Source organism: Pipistrellus hanaki (assembly GCF_964339955.1).
Source record: "Pipistrellus hanaki genome assembly, chromosome: X".
Lineage (NCBI taxonomy): Eukaryota > Metazoa > Chordata > Mammalia > Chiroptera > Vespertilionidae > Pipistrellus > Pipistrellus hanaki.
The window spans coordinates 7,978,627-7,999,235 of record NC_140524.1 but is presented as its reverse complement, the minus strand read 5'-3'; the positions used below and the strand labels follow the sequence as shown (position 1 = coordinate 7,999,235).

Genomic DNA, 20,609 nt, shown 5'->3' with positions numbered 1-20,609 from the left:
GCAGTTAAATACCACGAAGCAACTCGGTGGGTGCTAGGAACGGAGGTGCAAATCCTAAACATATATCATCACGCCCCGCCACTGGCGATCCTGCGAGACCGAGGGCTGACGGGGAGGGAATCTCGTTCCTCGGCTGCATAGCCTGAGGCCATGGAAAAAACTACAACTCCCAGGATGCCTCTGGGCCCCGCCCCGCCCCCACTCCTCAGCTAGAAAGTGTGTACCATCGACACTAGGCAACATGGCTTCCGGAAGTGGAAGGAAGAGGCTCCCCCACTTTTGAAGCGGTGAGGAGCCGTAGGAGAGGAAAAAAAAAAAAAAAAAAAGCTAGGAGTGACCGGAGCCCGGCGCTGCCTTTATCCTCCCGATCTTTCCCGAATCCCGTTGGCCTCATCCCTCCCCCCCCAAATCCGGTCAGTGGTCTCTTCCCACTCCGCCCTCGCTCCCGCGCTCCCGCCCCTCGGGAATCCTCTTCCCACCCCCTCGCCCCCCGCCGAGTGCGCACGCGCTCGCCCCCAGCTTCGCGCCCAGATCGCCGCTCCGCTCGCCGCGCAGCCGCAGCCGCCGCCGCCGCCTCGTCTGCCCGCCGCCGCCGAAGCATGGGCGTCCAGGGCTTCCAGGAGTTCCTGGAGAAGCGCTGTCCCGGGGCCGTGGTCCCCGTGGACCTTCTCAAACTCGCCCGCACCGTGTCGCGCCAGCAGCAGCAGCTCGTCCATTGCCAGCTGCCGCCTCCGGTGGCCCTGGCGCCCGGGGCTCCGCGCTTCGCCCGCGGACCCGGTCCTCTGCCGCCGCCGCTCCCGCCCCCCGGCCTGGGCGCCTACTGCGGGGGCCCGGGGCCGGCCCGGCACCACCACCCGGCTCACCACTACCACCACCACGGCCCGGGGCACCCCGGCCTCCACCCGCCGCCCCCGCCGCCGCCGCCCCCGCCCCCGCCGCTGCCCGGGGCGCGGGTGCTGGTGGACGCGGGCTCGGCGCTGCAGCGGCTGTACGGCGGCTACCAGACGGATTGGGTGTGCGGCGGCCAGTGGAACGCCATGCTCGGCTACTTGTCAGCGCTGTGCCAGGCTTGCGCCTACCCCGGCGGCGAGGGCCTGGAGCTGGTCGTCATGTTCCCCGGGGGCCTGGGCAAGGACCGGCTCGCGGAGTGGGGCCGTCGGTGCCAGACCGAGCGGCAGACGGCGCAGCTGATCGTGGGACACGTGGGCAACAAGGGCACCCCTCCTCCACGGGCCTGGTTCCTGCCACCGGCCTGCCTGAGCCACTGCGTGAGGCTGGCACTCATCCGTTTCCGGGTCAAGGTGAGGGAAGGGCCCTATCCTAATGTGCCCCACACCTGTTCCCTCCTGGCTACACACCTCCCCGCCCATCCCCCCACTTAACTGCCCCCCCCATCCATTTACCGCCCAACCCATCGCCCACCCCCCTCCATCATTCCATCCATCCACCCACCCCTTCCCACCATCCCTCATCCCTCCGCGCACCTCCTTAACCCCATTTCCACCCAGGTCATCCCAGTGGCTCCCTTCACCTCCCATTTCTCCAGCTGGCCTATCCCTGGGGCGTCGAGGAATATCTTTTGTATCCCCAACTTTCCCCGCTGTTCGCCGCCTAAAGCCGAAATGCCTTTTTCCAGATCTTTCCACTTGGCATCTCTCTTCTGCATGCCTCTTTCCAGCCTCGAAGCAAAGCAGTTCAACAGATGCTGAGCGCACCCCTTCTACACTACCGTGTTTCCCCGAAAATAAGACATCCTCCGAAAATAAGCCCTAGCGCAACTTTGGGAGAAAAAAATTAATATAAGACACTGTCTTATTTTCGGGGAAACAGGGTATTTCTCCCCCCCCCCCCCCCATTTGCACCTAGGCTTCTCCCTCCCCCACCCGGATGGCCATTCAACCTTTTTTTTTCTTCTCATTTCAACAGGTACCTCCTCCCGTAGCCCAAACACACAAGCCAAAAACAAACACGCACACACATACACACACACACCAAAAAAAAACCACCCCACCGATTCAGTTACTGTTCAACAAGTATTAACTCACCGAGCACGAGAGATGGAAAAAACACGAGACACGGTCCTCCCCTTGGAAAACCAAACATGCATCCATGGAATATGTATTTCGTGGTGTATGTGTGATTATGCTTTAGGGTACAGATTGCACGTGCAGACCCTGATCTGTGTGTTGGGGTGGTTTCGGGGGGCTGAAATGGTCACGGGGGTCCCCACCTGGGCCTTCAAAGATGGGGGGCTTTTGAAGGGTTGCTGCTTTGGGAGGAGGCCGCTTTAAGAGGGAGGAAGGCAAGGAGCAGAAGCTAACGGAATATGAGCGGGTGAGGCCCCACGGGCAGCGGAGTCTAATCTCCCCTGTACTTGGTCACTGCGATGGGGCCCAGGGAAGAGCTTGGCAGCAGCCCAGTTCTTGGCACTGCCGCTGCTCCGCTGCTTTCCCATGCTCTTAGGTTTCAAGTTCCTACGTGTGCAGAATAGCAAGGCCTGAGAAGTAAAGGGGGAGGTGGGCAGGAAAGAGGAGAAAGGAGTGCGGGATCGGGCAGGACAAAACCTCACACCCATTCAGCCACGGGGCTCAGGGATGCGCTCCCAGTCAGGAGACAGGACAGGAAATTGGGGGAATCATAAACTAAAGAAATGGTGCTGCAGGGAGTCATGAAAAAACAAAACAAAAAAAAAAAAACGCAGCTGAGACTGAAAGACCCGCATAGAGAAGCTTACAGTGGTCGGTCACAGAGCTGTGGCTGGAGTTGGGTCATACTAGACCCCTTGTGCTCTGGGCTGCAAATGCGGGCCTGCGCTGGGGAAGTTAGAGCTGCTTTTGATAATGAAAAATCGAATCAGGAGCCATGCCAAATGTACAAAGCCAAAATATATATATATATAAAACAAGCTCATTCTGCTTGCCTTCCTACTTTTTAGTAGATTCCTCATTCATGGCTGTTCTTTCCAATTTGTTTTCATCGCTACCACTCAAGTTTTTTTTTTTTTTTAAATACATTTAAAAAATTGATTTTATGGAGACATGAAAAAGAGAGAGAGAGAGAGATCAGTTGCCTCCCCATATGCTCCTGATCGAAGGCTCCTGACCTGGGAATCAAACCCGCAACCTAGGTATGTGCCCTGATTGGGAATCCATCCGGTTACCTTTTGGTGCCCAGGACAATGCTCAACCAACTGAGCCACACCGGCCAGGGCCCACCCAAGCTTGAAGGATTTTTTAAAATATATATTTTTATTGATTTCAGAGAGGAAAGGAGAAAGAGAGAGAGAGAGAGACAGAGAGAGAGAAACATCAATGATGAAAGAGAATCATTGATTAGTTGTCCCCTGCATGCCCCCCGACTGGGGATCGAGCCCACAACCTGGGCATGTGCCCTTGACCGGAATTGAACCCGGGACCCTTCAGTCCGCACACCCACGCTCTATCCACTGAGCCAAACCAGCCAGGGCATTGAAGGACCTTTTACCTCATTGTCATTATTAACTGGGTTGCTGGCAACAATGGCCATCATTGATAGAATGCTTAGTATGTGCCAGGTGCTAAGTTGTGTGCTTTAACAAAACAAAAACCAAACAGATCTCTCCTTTGATCCTCCACAGTAAGCAGTGAAAGTGTCTTATTCCTTTTCCAAATCAGGAAACTGAGGCACGGGAAGTTTAGAGACTTGCCTGGAGTCACCCAGCACTAAATGGCAGAGCTGGGATTCTGGGCCTCATGCCCAGCTGTCTGGCTCCGCAGCTCATCCTCTTAACAACGGTGCTCTCTCTCAGAGGAATCTTTCTGAAGTGCCAGCGCGATTAGGTCATTCCCACACGATTGCAATCTCCCCTGGCTCCCGGGTAAAGACAGGTCTGGGTTGTTCATTTATATGGGGTGTCCCTCCACCCCCCCCCCCAAAAAAAATGTATACACACACTTTGAATAATTACAGAGGCAGGGTTTCTTAAAACCCATTTCATTTCCTAATGGGATAGAATCAGCTGTGAGAGTGTGTATACATTTTGGGGGGGCGTCCTTGTATGGGCCTGGTACCATGCTGGTTGCTGAGGATTCTGGGGTGAAGGAGAGGACCACCCCTGCCCTCAATCAGGTCCGCTTAGTAAGAGATCCACACTGAAAGCAGAATTGCAGATCCTGGGGGCTAATTGCAAAAGATGATGCATGTGTCTAGGCTGGTGAAATCATAGCTGCTTTTAATAACGTGGCCTTGATGGGGGGGGGGGGGCTGGGGGCATGCTGACTTGGGAGTGAGGGTGTGAAAGTTGGAGGCGGCTTCACAGGCTGATGTGAAGGGGGCTGGGAAGAACAGCTCAGACAGTGCCCGAGGGTACCGAGACCTAAAATGGCCTGGGTGAGCGCTGAATGCATTTTGATCGGAGGTTGGCAGGAGAGTTGAATGCTGAACATGGGTATGTGTTTTCCAGACGTTTTGGTACCCAAATGATCAAAAAAATTTTTTAAATATATTTTTATTGATTTCAGAGAGGAAGGGAGAGGGAGAGAGAGTTAGAAACATCGATCAGCTGCCTCCTGCACACCCCACACGGGATATGCACGCAACCAAGGTACATGCCGTTGACCGGAGTCGAACCTGGGACCCTTGAGTCCGCAGGCCGTCGCTCTATCCACTGTCAGTCAAAATTTTTGAGATACAGCCCTAAAGTAGGGCTACTAAGCTCATCAAAAAATAAGATGTATGGATGGATGTGTGAGAAAGCAGATATAGTAGAAATGGTAGAATCGTGGTGGTATCCGAGTGTTCAATAAAATTATTTCAACTCTGCCATGTTTTTGAACATTTTTCATAATAAAATGTTCGGGGGGGGGGGCGGAATCCCAGCTGCTCTCTTCATCCGAGCAACACCATTGGGGAATATATAGAATAAATATATATAATTTAACTCTTTTCAGGTTCTTCATAGTGTCTTGCATACTTTAGGTGCAGGATAAAATTTCCCCCCCCCCCTGAACAAACAGGTCTGGGATCCTAAGAGGATGCAGTGTAAGAGGAACTTAAAACAAATGTCGAATGTGGTTTTTAATTTCGCGGATTGAAGACTGGCTCCAGAACTGCCTAGGTGAAGTTCTCTCTCCTGGTTCTGGCGGATGCTTTTGTGGTGGTGCTTGTTGTCATTGTTAGAGGGGACTTCCTGGTTCATGGCACAGATTGGAGAAGTGCTGGGGAAGAATTGATTGTGGTTTTCCTTTTGAAAGTTTTTCTTTTCTCAAGCTGAAACTGGATGATTTGATGTCTGATCATAAAGACACCTTGAACTTAGAGAGAAATGAATGTGGCCGGTGTACGCTGTGAGTGTCTTTTCGGATACGTGCTAGTTTCCGCAGAACGGACTTGCCCAGGAAAAAGAGGTCTTTTTCGATAATTCGTGGACCCGATGTGATAAGACGTTCGCGTCGGTTTGTTGTTGTTGTTAAATATGCTTTTAGTGCTTTTTTAAAGAGAGGGAGAGTGAGAAACATGGATCGGCTACCTCCTGCACGCCCCACACTGGGGATCGAGCCCCGGACCCCTCTGTCCGCAAGCCAGTGCTCTAACCACTGAGCCAAACCGGCTAGGACTCCGCTTCGGTTTTGATGGTCCCTGCAGGGATCGGAGTGGCTAGGTCTTCATGTCTGTTAGGATTTCTCTGCGGAGATGCCAATTGGGAGGTTCCGCGTACCCTTCCCCCTACGTGAGCGCGCATGCAGTCAGAAGGCAGCCGAAATTCTGACTCAGAGTAACCAGCGGCCCAGCGAGGGCCAGCAGGGACCCGGGATGGGGAGCCCCAAATCCGTGGCTCCTGCCGTGCACCCCACCTGTGGCCCCATTCCGGTTTGTCCCTTTGCCTCCATGATGCAGCGGGGTCTCGCTCTGGGAGGCAGTAGCTCAGACGGATCTGAGATATTTTCAAAAAGCGGCAACTGTGCGAGGGGGGGGGAGGGGGCTGGGGGAACGACGGCGCCGTTTCAGATTTTCAGGAGCTCCACGCCGCCATTTTAGAAACGCTCCCACCATCTTGAAGAGAACCGGTTTCACTGGGATGATCGGAATGATCGGTGTGCGTACGTTTTAAAAAAAAGTATTCTAGGTTACGTGCACACACATATTCCATTGCAGTTTATATTCCACGGGGTTTTCTATTAGTTGCTGGTGTACAGCATAGTCACTGAAACGCTAGTGCTTCCAAACAGAGCCCACCTCGTGTACTTCTCCTCCTCGCGGTCTTCAGAGCAGGCCGGGAGGCGGGCCTTTGTTCCCAGGCCATTTTCAGAGGTGCTAGGCAAAAGGGCCGGAGGGATAAATAAAAGGTAAAATGCGCGGATGGATGTTGAGCTTTAGACAAGGCAGGACTTCGCGTGAGAGCATCCAGTGTATTTAATTGAGATGAATTTTGTTATTTGGTTAGTTTCTCTTGTACGTTCCACAAGCCTTTGTAAGTGGTAAGCACCAGGAGCCGAAAAATTCAGGCAACCCAAATGGCCAGCCTGGTCTCTTCCTGAGGGTTCCAGAGGCACAGCAACCTAAAGCAGTTTTAGAATATAATTTGGGAGAAGATGTGGGGCTGTCAGGGAATGAATACTTTGTTTTGATGGTTATTATATACAGTAAACCCCCAATTTTGCAGAACTCAATTTAGCAGACTTTGGATCATTTCCGGTCCCTATGGCATAGGCTTTTAGCCCAGACTTGCTTATAATTAAATTAACAGGTTATTTTGTGTTATTAATACACGGTTATTTTTAACAAATTTTAGGGAATAGGCTATATGTTGTAAAAAACACTAGTAATTTCGCCAACATAAGTAAATATTACATATATACAACTATAGTCTACATATTCATATCCAAGTGTCACTGCTCATAAATAGTATTTGGCAAATGATTAGCACACGAGCACACCACCTGCTATATGGTAATTGGTTCTGTTGTTACCTGGTGTGACCTTCTGCAGCAGTTTTTGTTTTGTTTTAATCCTCATCAGAGGATATTTTTCCATTGGTTTTTAGAGAGAGTGGAAGAGAGAAAGAGAGAAATATTGATGTGAGAGAGACATTGATTGGTTACATGTGCCCCAATCGGCCCGGGCCAGGGAGGCGCCTCAGAGCTGAGGTACATGCCCTTGACTGGAATTGAACCCAGGACCCTTGGGTCCATAGGCCAACCGCTGAACCAAACCGGCTAGGGCTCTGCAGCAATTTTAACATGCTGTCTGATGTTCCCATGTGCACATTCATTTGCTTTCCGTGACTGGTGAGTGTACACATTTACAAGACTAAACAGTATACATTTAAAATTACAGTAATACATATTTTTCTGTGAAATTAACCTTATCATTCATAATTTTACACAAACATGTCTATGTAAGTAAAAACAGGTAAACTAATTTGTCAATTTTTCAACAATTTAGAAAACTTACTGTATTATATAACAGACTTTTGGCTTCAGACACCTCTCACCCAAATTATAAAAACCTGTTGTATAGAGGTTTTATTGTATTAGAAAAAAAAGATGATCATGTGAAACCCACCATTTCGCAGCTTATACTATTTGAAAATTGAGAGAGAGAGAGAGAGGAGAGAGAGAGAGAGAGAGAGAGAGAGAGAGAGAGAGAGAAACATAGATGTGAGACAGTAATGTCGATCGGTTGCCTCCTGCATGTGCCCCAACCAGGAATGGAACCTGCTACGTTTTGGTGTACGGGACCATGCTCCAACCAACTGAACCACACTAGCCAAGGCTCACAGGTATGCTTCTTCAGAGCAGGACAGTTAGGGAAGTGTGAGCTGATTAGAAGAAATCAATTAAGGTGCAGTACAGTGGAACCTTGGTTCTTGAACTTAATCCATTCCAGAAAGCTGTTCAAAACAGAATCATTTTTTTCACATTAGAATTTAAGTTGAATTCATTCATTCCATACAGCCAAATGATTTCGTTTTAATCTTATATGCATTGCATCCCTAATGTACTGCTTAATCTATAAATAAACAATTTAAAAACAAAAAGGACAAGAAATGTAAAGGAATATTTAACAAAAAGGAAGTGAAAAATGAAAATTTAATAATCAGCAGCAGCAAAAACAAAAGAATGCCAACATATTCGCAGCACAATTTCCTAAGATAATAACAGCACGAGGTTTAACCTTTGAGAGACGTGTGCATGCATGATCATAGAGGCACCAGCACGAAGGGTTTGTTGAATGTCTCAAACTCCTCCCATCTCAATTCGGTTCTAGTCCAAGTTGTTCACAGAAAAAAAAATCTTGGTTTTTGAACCAAACTTCCATTTTCTACCTGACAACCCTTTCTTGCTGACACCTCAGCATGACAGAAAGCGTCTCTTAGGCAACAAACAAAGGAGCTTTCGAGGCTGGTGAAATCAGCAGATTAGCACAATTAAAAAAAGAAAAAGCCCAATGTTGTTAAGGATGAGAAAGAAACCGGTCACAGGCAACGGAAGAGGGAGAGAATCTGTTGTTGATGTGGGTAAAGGAGAAGCAGGCAGGCAGGGACAGCTCTTTGGAGGCAGTGTCACGTGACAAGCAAAGATGCTGCATGCTGACCCGCAGGACAGCCCTGGACCAAACACTGACAGTGATAAGGCTATTGTGGGTGGTTCGATAAACTTAACAAGTGCTTATTTACACCTTAAACAGTACATTGGACATGCACTGTGTGTAAGAAAGGTTAAAATAGAATCATCAGGGAGCCTGGAATGGATTAACTCAATTTACATTGTTTCTCATGAAAAAACGATTCGGTTCTCAAATCACTTCTCCAACAGCCTTCCGGAGGGAATTAAGTTCGAGAACCAAGGTTCCGCTGTATTACTATGTGAGCACCAAGTTGTATATAAAGTGCTTTTTAAATATCTTGTTTCATCCGCACAAGCGTGCAAGAATGCATGGTATTCTTCCCATTTGCCAGTTGAATAACTGAGGTGCATAGAGGTGAAATGATTTTTCCTTGGTCTGAATACTAGCCATTGGTGGATAAAAATCTTTGTTCTGGGTCTGTATCGCTCAGTCTCTTTCCACACTCTCACCATACAGTTTCCTTTGTTTCATACATCTTGTGTAAGATCGTGTATTTTTATTAGCCAGATAATATGCATAGATACATGTAGGAAAGCAATAATTAGATTATTGAACACTGAGTTTGTGCCAGCATTGCTAACTGTGCGGTACTGCCAGTACATGGCACATGCGTAAGCTAAATGCTAAGTGAAAGAGTCCGATAGTGAGGTTATAAGAATTCAAAAGTAATCATCTCTTTTCTGCATTTTCAGTCTCTCCATCTCTGGTTTCTTTCCCTTACAGTGTACAGGAATAACTTAAAAAGCACACAAAACTTCCCATTGAATTTTTTTCATAATTGAGATTTTATTGTTTGTTTTGAGGATCAGTACACAGACATTTTAATTTGTACACAATTCTCAACATTCGTAAAAAAATGTCGTCATGTGGTTGTGATTCTTTTCTAAACAGTTATTCCAGTGACTTTCCAGCTTAAAATTTAGAGGCTAACTTTCCTTAAGAGTATCAAGTACCAATATCTTCAGATGTTGATAACGCTGTTACATCAAAGTCCCACTAATTCACAGATTAATATCATGTATACTACATAATCAAATTTTTAATCTTTCACAGCACATTGAGAAAGTTACTAGGAAAACTGGACTGCCACAACAAAGATATTACAGATGCACAAAATTCTGACAGGGAAAGCCAAGATCAAGGAGTGGTTTTCTTTTTCTTTAAAAAAAAAAAAAAATATATATATATATATATATATATATATATATATATATATATATATATATATATATATATATATTATTGTGTTTTTTTTACAGAGAGGAAGGGAGAGAGAGAGTTAGAAACATCGATCAGCTGCCTCCTGCACACCCCCCCACTGGGGATGTGCCCGTAACCAAGGTACATGCCCTTGACCGGAATCAAACCTGGGACCTTTCAGTCCACAGGCTGACGCTCTATCCACTGAGCCAAACCGGATAGGGCTATATTCTGATGATTCCTAGAGTTCTTTCTTTACTCCCAACCTCTCTTATGAACTTTTGGCACAACTTAGGTCACTTCATCCAGCAATAGCTAACCTTTTAGACCTCACGGACCGCCAGTTGGCAACTGCTGACTTAATCAAAAAAATATCCAAGATGGAGTTCAATAGTTTCCCCTCACATTTATTCTACTTTCTGTATTCTCTTTTTCTTTTTGATCTTCACCTGAAGATATGTTTTTATTTAGAGAGAGAGAGAGAGAGAGATGGAGAAACATTGACCAGCTGCCTCCCGTATGTGCCCCAACCATGAATCGAACCCACAACCTCTTGGTGCATGAGACAACACTCTAACCAACTGAGCCACCTGGCCAGGGCTGTATTTTCTTTTCCTATGAATCTTGTCTCATCCATTTCAAGCCAGATACTCTGAGATAATAAATGTTTTTTAAGCCACTAAGTTTTGGGGGTGATTTATTATATAGAAATAGATAACAAAAATAGCATTGATTGTGGCGCTTGTGCTCTTTTAGCAGTTTTGATGAACATGAAATATTTTTTGTACCCACACCTATGGAAAGTAAACGAAAAGATTATATAAGAAAGGCACATATTTAAAGGAAATTTGGAGAGAGCCTTTTTCTTTTCTTTTTTTTTTAAAAAAATATATTTTATTGATTTTTTACAGAGAGGAAGGGAGAGAGATAGAGAGCTAGAAACGTCGATGAGAGAGAAACATCAACCAGTTGCCTCTGGCACACCCCCCATCGGGGATATGCCCACAACCAATGTACATGCCCCTGACCGGAATCGAACCCGGGACCCCTCAGTCCGCAGACCGACGCTCTACCACTGAGCCAAACTGGTTTCGGCCAGAGAGAGCCTTTTTCTTGTTGGAAGTTGTAAGAAATAAGGCAAGCCCCCAAATTCAGGGGTCCTGGTAGAACACAGCATACTTGGGAGCCAGGTAGCAAGGCAAATATATTTACTTTTGAGCAGAAAGTGCGCAGCATATGGTCTGGGAGGGAAGGCACACTGAGCAGGCAGTCAGCTGGGCTTTGTAGTCCTGATGCATGTGACCTGTCCCTTTTGATTGGAGCTCAGGCACACAGCCTTTTGTGATTGGCTAATTCAAAGGGAGAGGTTGGCCTTCGCCATTTCAAGATGGCGGCTGCCAAGTCACACAGACCAAAATGGCGGCTGTCTAAACTGTTCTCTGGCAGAAAAGATGACTTGTTTCTTCTCACAAAGTGATGAGTTCCTCTATACCTAAATAAAATGTGTCTAGTGAAAGACTAGAGCTTAAGAAACCATTTAAACAGAAACCATTATAAGAAATACAACCAGTGTACAAAAATGACTGGTGTTGAAACAAAACGAATAAGCCGTTGCTAGTTTGCACAGTGGTTAGAGCGTCAGCCTGCAGGCTAGAGGGTCGTGGATTTGTTTCTGGTCAAGGGCACGTACCTTAGTTGCAGGCTTGGTTCCTGGCCCTGGTTGTGTTGTGCGTGGAGGGCAGCCAGTCGATGTTTCTCTCTCTGTGTCTCTCACCTCCCTTCCATTCTCAAAAAAATCAGTGGGAAAAAATATCCTTGGGTGAGGATTAACAACAACAAGAAAAAGCGATTGAAATTTCAATAGACTGTTTTGTTTTTGTTTTATATATTTTATTGATTTTTTTACAGAGAGGAAGGGAGAGGGATAGAGAGAGAGCTGAAAACATCGATGAGAGAGAAACATCGATCAGCTGCCTCCTGCACACCCCCTACTGGGGATGTGCCCGCAACCAAGGTGCATGCCCTTGACCGGAATCAAACCTGGGACCTTTCAGTCCACAGGCCGACGCTCTATCCACTGAGCCAAACTGATCAGGGCTCAATAGACTGTTTTGAATATAGACACAATAAATGATACCAGCATGAAATGCAAATATGTAGTAAGTTAAACATTGCTAGGCCTTGAAAGCCTTTTGTAGGTAAGTTTGAGAGAAGAGTGAGTATAGCAGAAATTACATCATAAACAAGCATAGGAAATCCTGTGGCTCCAAATGTTAAAAATGGGTGGCCGAACAATTTGAGGACAACTTGGGTCAAGAAGCTATTTGTGAAATTTTAGATTGCACCTGTTTACAACAGATATAAATGCTGCCCATAGAGTTATACACTTGGCTATGTGCCTCACAGTATGGTCCCTGACCAACAGCACTGTACCACCTGCACACTTGTTAGAAATGCAGATGCTCAGGCCCTATCCCAGACCTCCTGAATCAGAATCTGGAGATGGGGCTTGTCGGTCTGTTTTCACAAGCCATCCACCGTAGAGTTCGAGAACCATTGCACCTGCGTGTTAAAATGTTTGATGCAGTCCAGCCGGCCTGGCTCAGTGGTTGACTGTCAGGGTTCAGTTCCCTTCAGGGCACAGGCCTGGGTTGCCTGCAGGAGGCAGCCGATCCATGATTCTCATCATCGATGTTTCTCTCCCTCTCTCCTCCCTTCCTCTCTGAAATCAATCCAAAAACATTAAAACATTTTGTATGCCATCTCACTCTTTTGGCCTAGTAGTCTGTGGCAGGTGCATCCAGAAATAACTGGATTTTGTATGCTGAGAAAGTCTTGACATTTTTAGTATAAATTGGTCAAAGCTAGTGAATACGACTACATGTGTGCTTCTGCAAAAGCAATGCTGTTGGACTTTGAAACAGAAACATTTTACAAGGGCTAAAAGCTTTGTCATGCCACTCCTGAGGAGTCACCGTGCAAAAATGTTCAAAATGAAACATGTCAGGAGCTAGTAATTAACATGGTGATTTGTACCAACCACAGTTGAATACTTTGCTTAGTGACTAGATTCATGTTTTGGAAATCTGCTCTATCATAAGGAGATTGGTTGGCTTGGTACTGAAGATGCTGAGAAAACAATTTCTTAGTTGGCATTTAAAGGGCATTCAGCACTCCAGAAATGATTGAAATAAAATATTTAACCTGTTTAGTTGGCATTTCAACGCATCCAGACACTTTGAATTGAACCAGGATTGTTCAGAAATACCTTCACAAGCGTATGGTTGTATTTATTTGCTTGTTACTAGCATAATTAGGCCTTTAGAAACTCATTTTGTTCATCAGTTTATGTTGTTCATTTTATTCCACAAATGAGTGAGTTCTTGTGATATTTACCTTTCTCTGACTGGCTTATTTCACTTAGCACAGTGGTCGGCAAGCTGCAGTTTGCCACCCTGTTGACTAATGAGTTTACTGACTACTGCCTTAGGGAAAAACTTAAAAAACATGTTAATAATGTACTAAACTTCTGGGTAAGGGTAATGCCTTACTCAGTGGTCAGAAAAGTCATTAGTCAACAGAGCTGCAAACCAGTTGCAGTTCACGAGCCGCAGTTTGCCGACCACTGGCTTAGCCCAATGCTTATTATGAAATATTAAACACTATGATGTCAGCTCCATGAAGATAGGAATTTGGGGCTCTTTTTAAAAAATATATTTTATTAATTTTTTACAGAGAGGAAGGGAGAGGGATAGAGAGCTAGAAACATCGATGAGAGAGAAACATCGACCAGCTGTCTCCTGCACACCCCCTACTGGGGATGTGCCCAACCAAGGTAGATGCCCTTGACCAGAATCGAACCTGGGACCTTTCAGTCCGCAGGCCAATGCTCTATCCACTGAGCCAAGCTGGTTTCAGCGAATTTGGGGCTCTTGTTCACTGTATCCCCACACCTAGATCAGTGCCTAGCACATATCAGTTCCTGGCTCTATAAATAATGGTAGAGCCCTAGCTGAGCTTTGGCTCAGTGGATTGAGTGTCAGCCTGTGGAATGAAGGGTCCCGGATTCCATTCTGGTCAGGGCACATACCGGTTGGGGGCTCAGTCCCCGGTGTGGGGCTTGCAGGAGGCAGCCGATCAATGATTCTCTCTCATCACTGATGTTTCTATCTCTCTCCCCCTCTCTCTTCCTCTCTGAAATCAATAAAAAAATATATTGGTTGAAAGTCAAAATGGCTCATTGGTCCCCTACTCTGCCAGGTGTTCTATGCACAAGAGATACAGCAGTAAACAAAACAGACCCAAAATCTCAGCCTTCTTGGAGCTTACATTTTAGTGGCAAATACTTCTAGATTTAAAAAAATATATTTATATTTTTTAGTGATTTCAGAAAGGGAGAGAGAAAGGGAGAGGGAGAAAGAGAAACATCAATGAGAGAGGATCACTGATTGGCTGCCTCCTGCACGCCCCCTACTGGGGACCGAGCCCGCAACCCAGGCATCTGCCCTGATCAGGAATGAAATCTTGACCTCCTGGTTCATAGGTCAACTCTCAACCACTGAGCCAGGCCAGCCAGGCTACTTCTAGTTGTTTTTAACAGCAAATATTCAATAAAATAAAATATTTCTCAAAGAGCCGAAATATAAAATAGGTAAATATGAGCTCGGTTTGAAGAGAAAGTAGGTGCATCTGATTATTTGATCCAGTTTTCTACCTACCCAAACCCTGGTTTGGGGAGCACAATTTAAAATCCACTGCTTCGGACTACTTAGATTGGAAACGAAACTTCTCAGGGAGCTCTTTCCCCCTGAGTTTTATTCTTCTTTGTATTCATGCCACTCTATGCTGTCTGTGTCCTGGCACTTAGTAGGCTCTCAATTCATATTCGTTGGACTAAAATTGAGTCAGTGATTAAAAGCTAGACAGCCCTGGCTGGTTAGCTCAGTGGTTAGAGCGCTGACCTGCGGACCAAAGGGGTCCAGGGTTTGATTCCGGTCAAGGGCATGTGCCTTGATTGCAGGACTGCAGTGGCTCCTGGGCCTGGGCCCTGTTCGGGACTCCTGCAGGAAGCAATCAATCGTGCGGGAGGTAATCAATTGACGTGTTTCTCTCACATGGATATTTCTATCTTTCCCTCTCTTCCACTCTCCTTAAAAAATCAATGGGAAAATATCCTCAGGCGAGGATGAACAACAATAAAAAGCTGTAGACAATTCAGAATCTCAACTCTTGCTTTCCTTATAGCTCAAATGTCCTGCTTTTCTGCTTAGTCGTTTGGGTATGTTGTTTAATTTCGCCTGAATCATTTCGGTCTCCTGGAAAATTGCACGGTTGCCAAGGAAACCGGATCAGCTTGGACCAGGGCCTGGAAGTCATTCTGCATAGGTGGCAGTAATCATCAGAGCTGTTCTCTGAGAGGCACTGTGGCCGGAAGGCTTTCTCCTGGCCCGCCAGGGTTTCATTATCACCAGCTGATCTGAAGCACAGGTTTGTACATTTTGAAGATGCTCTCCAGCCATTGTGATTTGCACTCCTGGGGTTATAAGAGCCACCAGATTAGTTAAAAATCACTAGTCCTTGGCTTTCTGGAATTGAAATCAGTTGGATAGCGGCGTAATGTGCTTTAGACCAGACAGAAGCAATGTGCTGTCGCCGAAAGAGCAGCGCGACCCAGGCTTCTGCTTCCCAGTTCTGTGGCCCTGAGGATGGCACCTCATTTCTCTAAGCCTCAGTTTCCACATCTGTAAAATGGGGCTTACATGGTCAGATTGTGATGATTGTGAGAATATGCTACACGTAGCCTTATGCCTGGTACAGGTAGAAGGATGCTCAATCAGGGACGTGTATGAGAGATGCGCTGGAAGAAATTATCACTAGGGACTGCGTAACACTGGACTGCCCTGACCCCACTGGAGTTTATCACAGCTCTAGGCTTCAATATGTTACAGTGTGATGTAAGGAATTTTGGTTCCTTTGCCTGGATATCAAATACACCTTGCTTTGCTATCCGCTTACCAGTGTCCGTCCCCTTGTATGACTAACGTGTGACATGACTCTCTCCTGTGACCCGTCTCCCTTTACAAAGGCTGGCAAAAGCTTACTGCATTGAAACTCCGGTCAGACTTCAGAAAACTACCATTTCTTTACAACTCGAAGGATTAGATCAGTTGGGTTCAACAAAATTATCGAGGTCCACAGGCTCTAGGGCCAAAATCCAGGTCTAGCTCCTTCCAGCCACGTGACCTGAAGGACAGGAATGTAAAGTGGGTATGACAGTAGTAGTTGTGGCAGCCTAAGACTGTTTTTGGGTATGAAACGAGTTAGTGCATGTAAAGTGCTCGGGACATTACTTAGCCCATAGAGCGTGTTCAGTATCTGTTAGCCATTGCTATTCATATCACTGTGCTCTAGGTCTTATGTGGGAGCTGGGAACGCAGAGATAAAGTCTCTGGAATGAAGGAAGTTGGTGTGGTGGGTCCAGTGTGCTCTAAGTGCAGCTATAGAGGGACACATAGCAGGGCACTTAATGGTATGTCTCTCCAGGAAGAAGCCTGGCATAATGGAAAGTATGAATGTTGGCATCAGATGAACTTGGGTTTGAACCCTGCCTTCTTCACTCACTCATCATGTAACTTTGGGGGCAGCCCATTTCTTGCAGCATTCGTTTTCCCACCTTTAGAAATGGGGTTAAGTTGCTCAGGCCGGGTTGCTCAGTTGGTTAGAGAATCATCTCGTGCACCAAAAAGGTGGTGGGTTCGATTCTGGTCAGGGCACATCCCTAGGTTGTGCATTTAATCAATCCCCGGTTGGGATGTATACTGGAGACAACCTCATGTCAATATCTCTCTCTGTCTCTGTCCCTGTCTCTCTCTCCCCCCCTCTCTAAAGATCAATAAAAACATATTCTCAGGTGAGGACTGACAAAATAAACATGGGGTGAAGTTTCTGATACCTACATGATAGAAGTGCCCTTGGTGCTCTTAAAGCAAGAAGTCATTTTTAAAGGGGAGTTAGATGAGCTTCGGTTCAGGTTCTAGCTATATGGTGTTTAACCTTCCTGTGTAAGTTTTTACATCCACAACTCCCTTGCCCATGGTTGTTCTGATGCTGAGATAATTTATGTAAACTATGCGGGGTATATAGAGGTGCTGAGCAATAAATAATAGCTTTTATCTTTCTATTGTAGTTATCTTCTGTTATTGTTTAAAAACTTATATACCATGTTAATTTCTTTTAAAGAGGCTTAGGCCTCTCAGTTTCACGAAAGGAGTATAAAAAGACGGGGCATTTGAACAAACCCAAAGATAATTCTGCGTTTACAAGAGAGGCTTTAAATATAAATACACACACACACACACACACACACACGTATGTATGTATGTATTGATTTCAGAGAGTAAGGGAGAGGGAAATAGAAACCTCAGTGATGAGAGAGAACCATTGATCGGCTGCCTCCTGCATGCCCCACACTGGGGATCGAGCCCGCACCTGGGCAAGTGCCCTGATTGGGAATCGAACCTTGAGGGACCTCTTGGTGTTCATGGGTCAGTGCTCAATTGCTGAGCCACTTCGGCAGGCAAGAGAGAGGGCCCCCCCCCCTTTTTTTTAACTCTTCCGTTCAATCTCATATAATCTTGTTTCAACAAACTGTAAAATTCCGTTACTAACCCTCCTGACGGCGAACCAGACGCAGCTCCGCTTCTGTTGCATGACCTTGTTCTTCTCTGCTTCCCTCCTAGGTCTTTCAGAGCCTCGAGGACCACCATCTGGAAGTGGTGGCTTTTTTCAAGGAAAATGGCTTCCACGGCCTTCTTGCCCATGACTCCGAGTACGCTCTCTACAATATCCCCTTTTACTACAGTTCCCATGCTCTGAAGCTGAGCTGGAACGGGAAGAACCTCACTACCAACCAGTTCTTGATGCAGGAGGTGGCCAAGCAGCTGGGCCTGAAGCGGATGAGTTTTCCCATATTCGCTGCGCTGCTAGGTAGGTGGTTCCGAGAACAGATTCCAGTGATTAGTTTCCCCTTCTGGTGCTAAGAGATGAAGACCAGAGCCATCTAACCTGTCATCATTGGATTTGTCTTCTGAAAATTCTCCTGCCAAAAACTATGGTGCTGAGCTTTTTATAAAATTACTTTCTCTTTTAAAAATATTTTTTATTGATTTTTTTCTTTTTTACAGAGAGGAAGGGAGAGGGATAGAGAATTAGAAACATTGATGAGAGAGAAACATCGATCAGCTGCCTCCTGCACACCCCATACTGGGGATGGGCCCGCAAGCAAGGTACATGCCCTTCACTGGAATCGAACCTGGGACCCTTCAGTCTGTAGGCCGACGCTTTATCCACTGAGCCAAACCAGTCAGGGCTGAGTTTTTTTTTTGTTTTTGTTTTTTTTTTTAATATATTTTATTGATTTTTTACAGAGAGGAAGAGAGAGGGATAGAGAATTAGAAACATTGATGAGAGAGAATCATCGATCAGCTGCCTCTTGCACACCCGCTACTGGGGATGTGCCTGTAACCAAGGTACATGCCCTTGACCGGAATCGAACCTGGGACCTTTCAGTCCGCAGGCCGACGCTCTATCCACTGAGCCAAACCGGTTTTGGCTGAGCTTTTTTTTTTTTTTTTTTTTTTAATATTATTATTGATTTCAGAGCGGAAGGGAGAGGGAGAGAGAGAGAGAGAGAAGTATTAATGATGAGAGAGGATCACTGATCGCCTGCCTCCTGCACGCCCCCGGAACATGGGCATGTCCTTGACTGGAATTATACCTGGTACCCTTCAGTCTGCAGGCCGACTCTTTTTTTTTTTAATAATATATTTTATTGATTTTTGTACAGAGAGGAAGGGAGAGAGAGAGTTAGAAACGTCAATGAGAGAAAGTCATCGATCAGCTGCCTCCTGCACACCCCCCACCGGGGATGTGCCCGCAACCAAGGTACATTCCCTTGACCGGAATCGAACCCGGGACCTTTCAGTCCACAGACTGACGCTCTACCACTGAGCCAAACCGGCTTCAGCTACTTGATGATTTTCTCTCACAGAATCTTTGTCAGGCCCTGAGGTTCTAAGAAAACATGTGTGCAGCCAGTGATAGTGTGTTTTGTAGGTAACCACATTCTCCCCGACGAGGACCTGGCTGCTTTCCACTGGAGTCTCCTGGGACCAGAACATCCCCTTGCATCACTTAAGGTACTGTGCCCCTCTCCTGCCGATACAGCCATGCCTCGGGGACCTCAGGCTTTGATTGGAGTCTTGTTAGAACAATTACCTTTCATTAGGCTTAAATGACTTCTAATACTTAGCAGATAAAAATTTATAATTCTGATTAATACCCTTTAAAGAGGAAAAAGTTCATTTTCCACCTTCTGTGTAGGGGAAAACCCAGCTCTTGCCTCCTGTTTTGCTTTCCTGTGTGTGTCCTTCACTCTCACACTTCCACCACGCTCATTCAGAATACATCACTTCTGATGCTTCTTGTCACCAAACGTGCTGGGGTTTTCCCCACATCAGGCACTTCTCTGCAATAGCAGCTGGGTATCCTACAGTTGAACTCATTTAAAATTACACACACACACACACACACACACAATCCTACAGTTGAACTCATTTAAAATTACACACACACACACACACACACACACACACACACATATATTCGATGACTACTTTATTGTTTTTAAATATATTTTACTGATTTTTTTTACAGAGAGGAAGGGAGAGGGATAGAGAGCTAGAAAAGTCGATGAGAGAGAAACATAGATCAGCTGCCTTCTGTACAACGTCTAAGCGGGATGTGTCCACAACCAAGGTACGTGCCCTTGACCGGAATCAAACCTGGGACCCTTCAGTCCACAGGCTGACGCTCTATCCACTGAGCCAAACCGGTCAGGGCTCTTTTCATTTTTAAATATGTTTTTATTGATTTTTAGAGAGAAGAAGGGAGAGGGATAGAGAGAGGAAATCATCATTTGGCTGCCTCTTGCACAGCCTCCACTGGGGATCGAGCCCACAACCTGGGCATGTGCCCTGACTGGGAATCGAACCGTGACCTCCTGGTTCATAGGTCGACTCTCAACCATGCAGGCCAGGCACCTCACCCTTTTTCCTAACAACCCATGTCTGATGCCAGTGTTTCTTGTTTATATGAACTCTTCTAGGTTCGAGCTCATCAGCTGGTTCTTCCTCCGTGTGACGTGGTGATCAAGGCCGTTTCTGAATATGTTAGTGCCATCAAAGACCCCTCTGACCTGGATGTGGTCGGGAAGGATGTTTTCAAACAGTCTCAGGTGAGCTAGCCGCCCCTTCCTAAGAGTAGCCAGTTTTCTTACCTTCACCAGTACCACCAGCAGATCCGATCTTTCCTGGGTAGGCTCCTCCTCTCCTCCAGCTGCTTGTCTTCTCCATGCATCCAGACCCGAGCCCCAGAGCTTCCTTGAGAAAACATTACTAGGACTACATTGAAAGGATTCTTCAACTTTTCCCCACTGACTATCAAAGCTATGCAAGCTCATTCTGGAAAATTTAGAAAATACAGTGGTGCCTCACACAACGAACTTAATTCGTTCCAGGAGCAAGCTTGTTATGCGAAAAGTTCGTTATGTGAAACGCGTTTTCCCATAACAATACATGTTAAAAAAAATAATTCGTTCTGTAGCATAAAATATGCTAAGATGACATAAAAAAAATGCTAAGATGACATATTTTTATTTATATACATCTAAAAACATAATTTTTTTTAAAAAAACACACATTTTTTTAATTTTAAGACAGACTAAGTAGAGTCTACCGAATCTT

The 20,609-nt window shown here is 46.1% G+C and overlaps 1 protein-coding gene across 7 annotated transcripts in view; it reads left to right on the top strand.

The window, feature by feature from the left end:
• Nucleotides 1-230: 230 nt before the first annotated feature.
• FAM120C (family with sequence similarity 120 member C) overlaps nt 231-20,609 on the top strand; it is a 65,545-nt gene continuing 45,166 nt past the window's right edge. For 4 of the 7 annotated variants that reach the window (XR_014793784.1, XR_014793785.1, XR_014793786.1 and 1 more), the window contains exons 1-4: nt 245-1,301; nt 17,547-17,793; nt 18,922-19,004; nt 19,973-20,101. Coding sequence is in view for 4 of the 7 variants with exons in the window: in XM_084871026.1 (XP_084727152.1) it covers nt 600-1,301; nt 17,547-17,793; nt 18,922-19,004; nt 19,973-20,101 (1,161 nt within the window). In the remaining 3 variants the exon portion in view is untranslated. Of the gene's footprint in view, nt 1,302-17,546; nt 17,794-18,921; nt 19,005-19,972; nt 20,102-20,609 lie in introns of all 7 variants that reach the window. The other 3 variants (XM_084871028.1, XM_084871029.1, XM_084871027.1) reach the window with 3 other exon arrangements.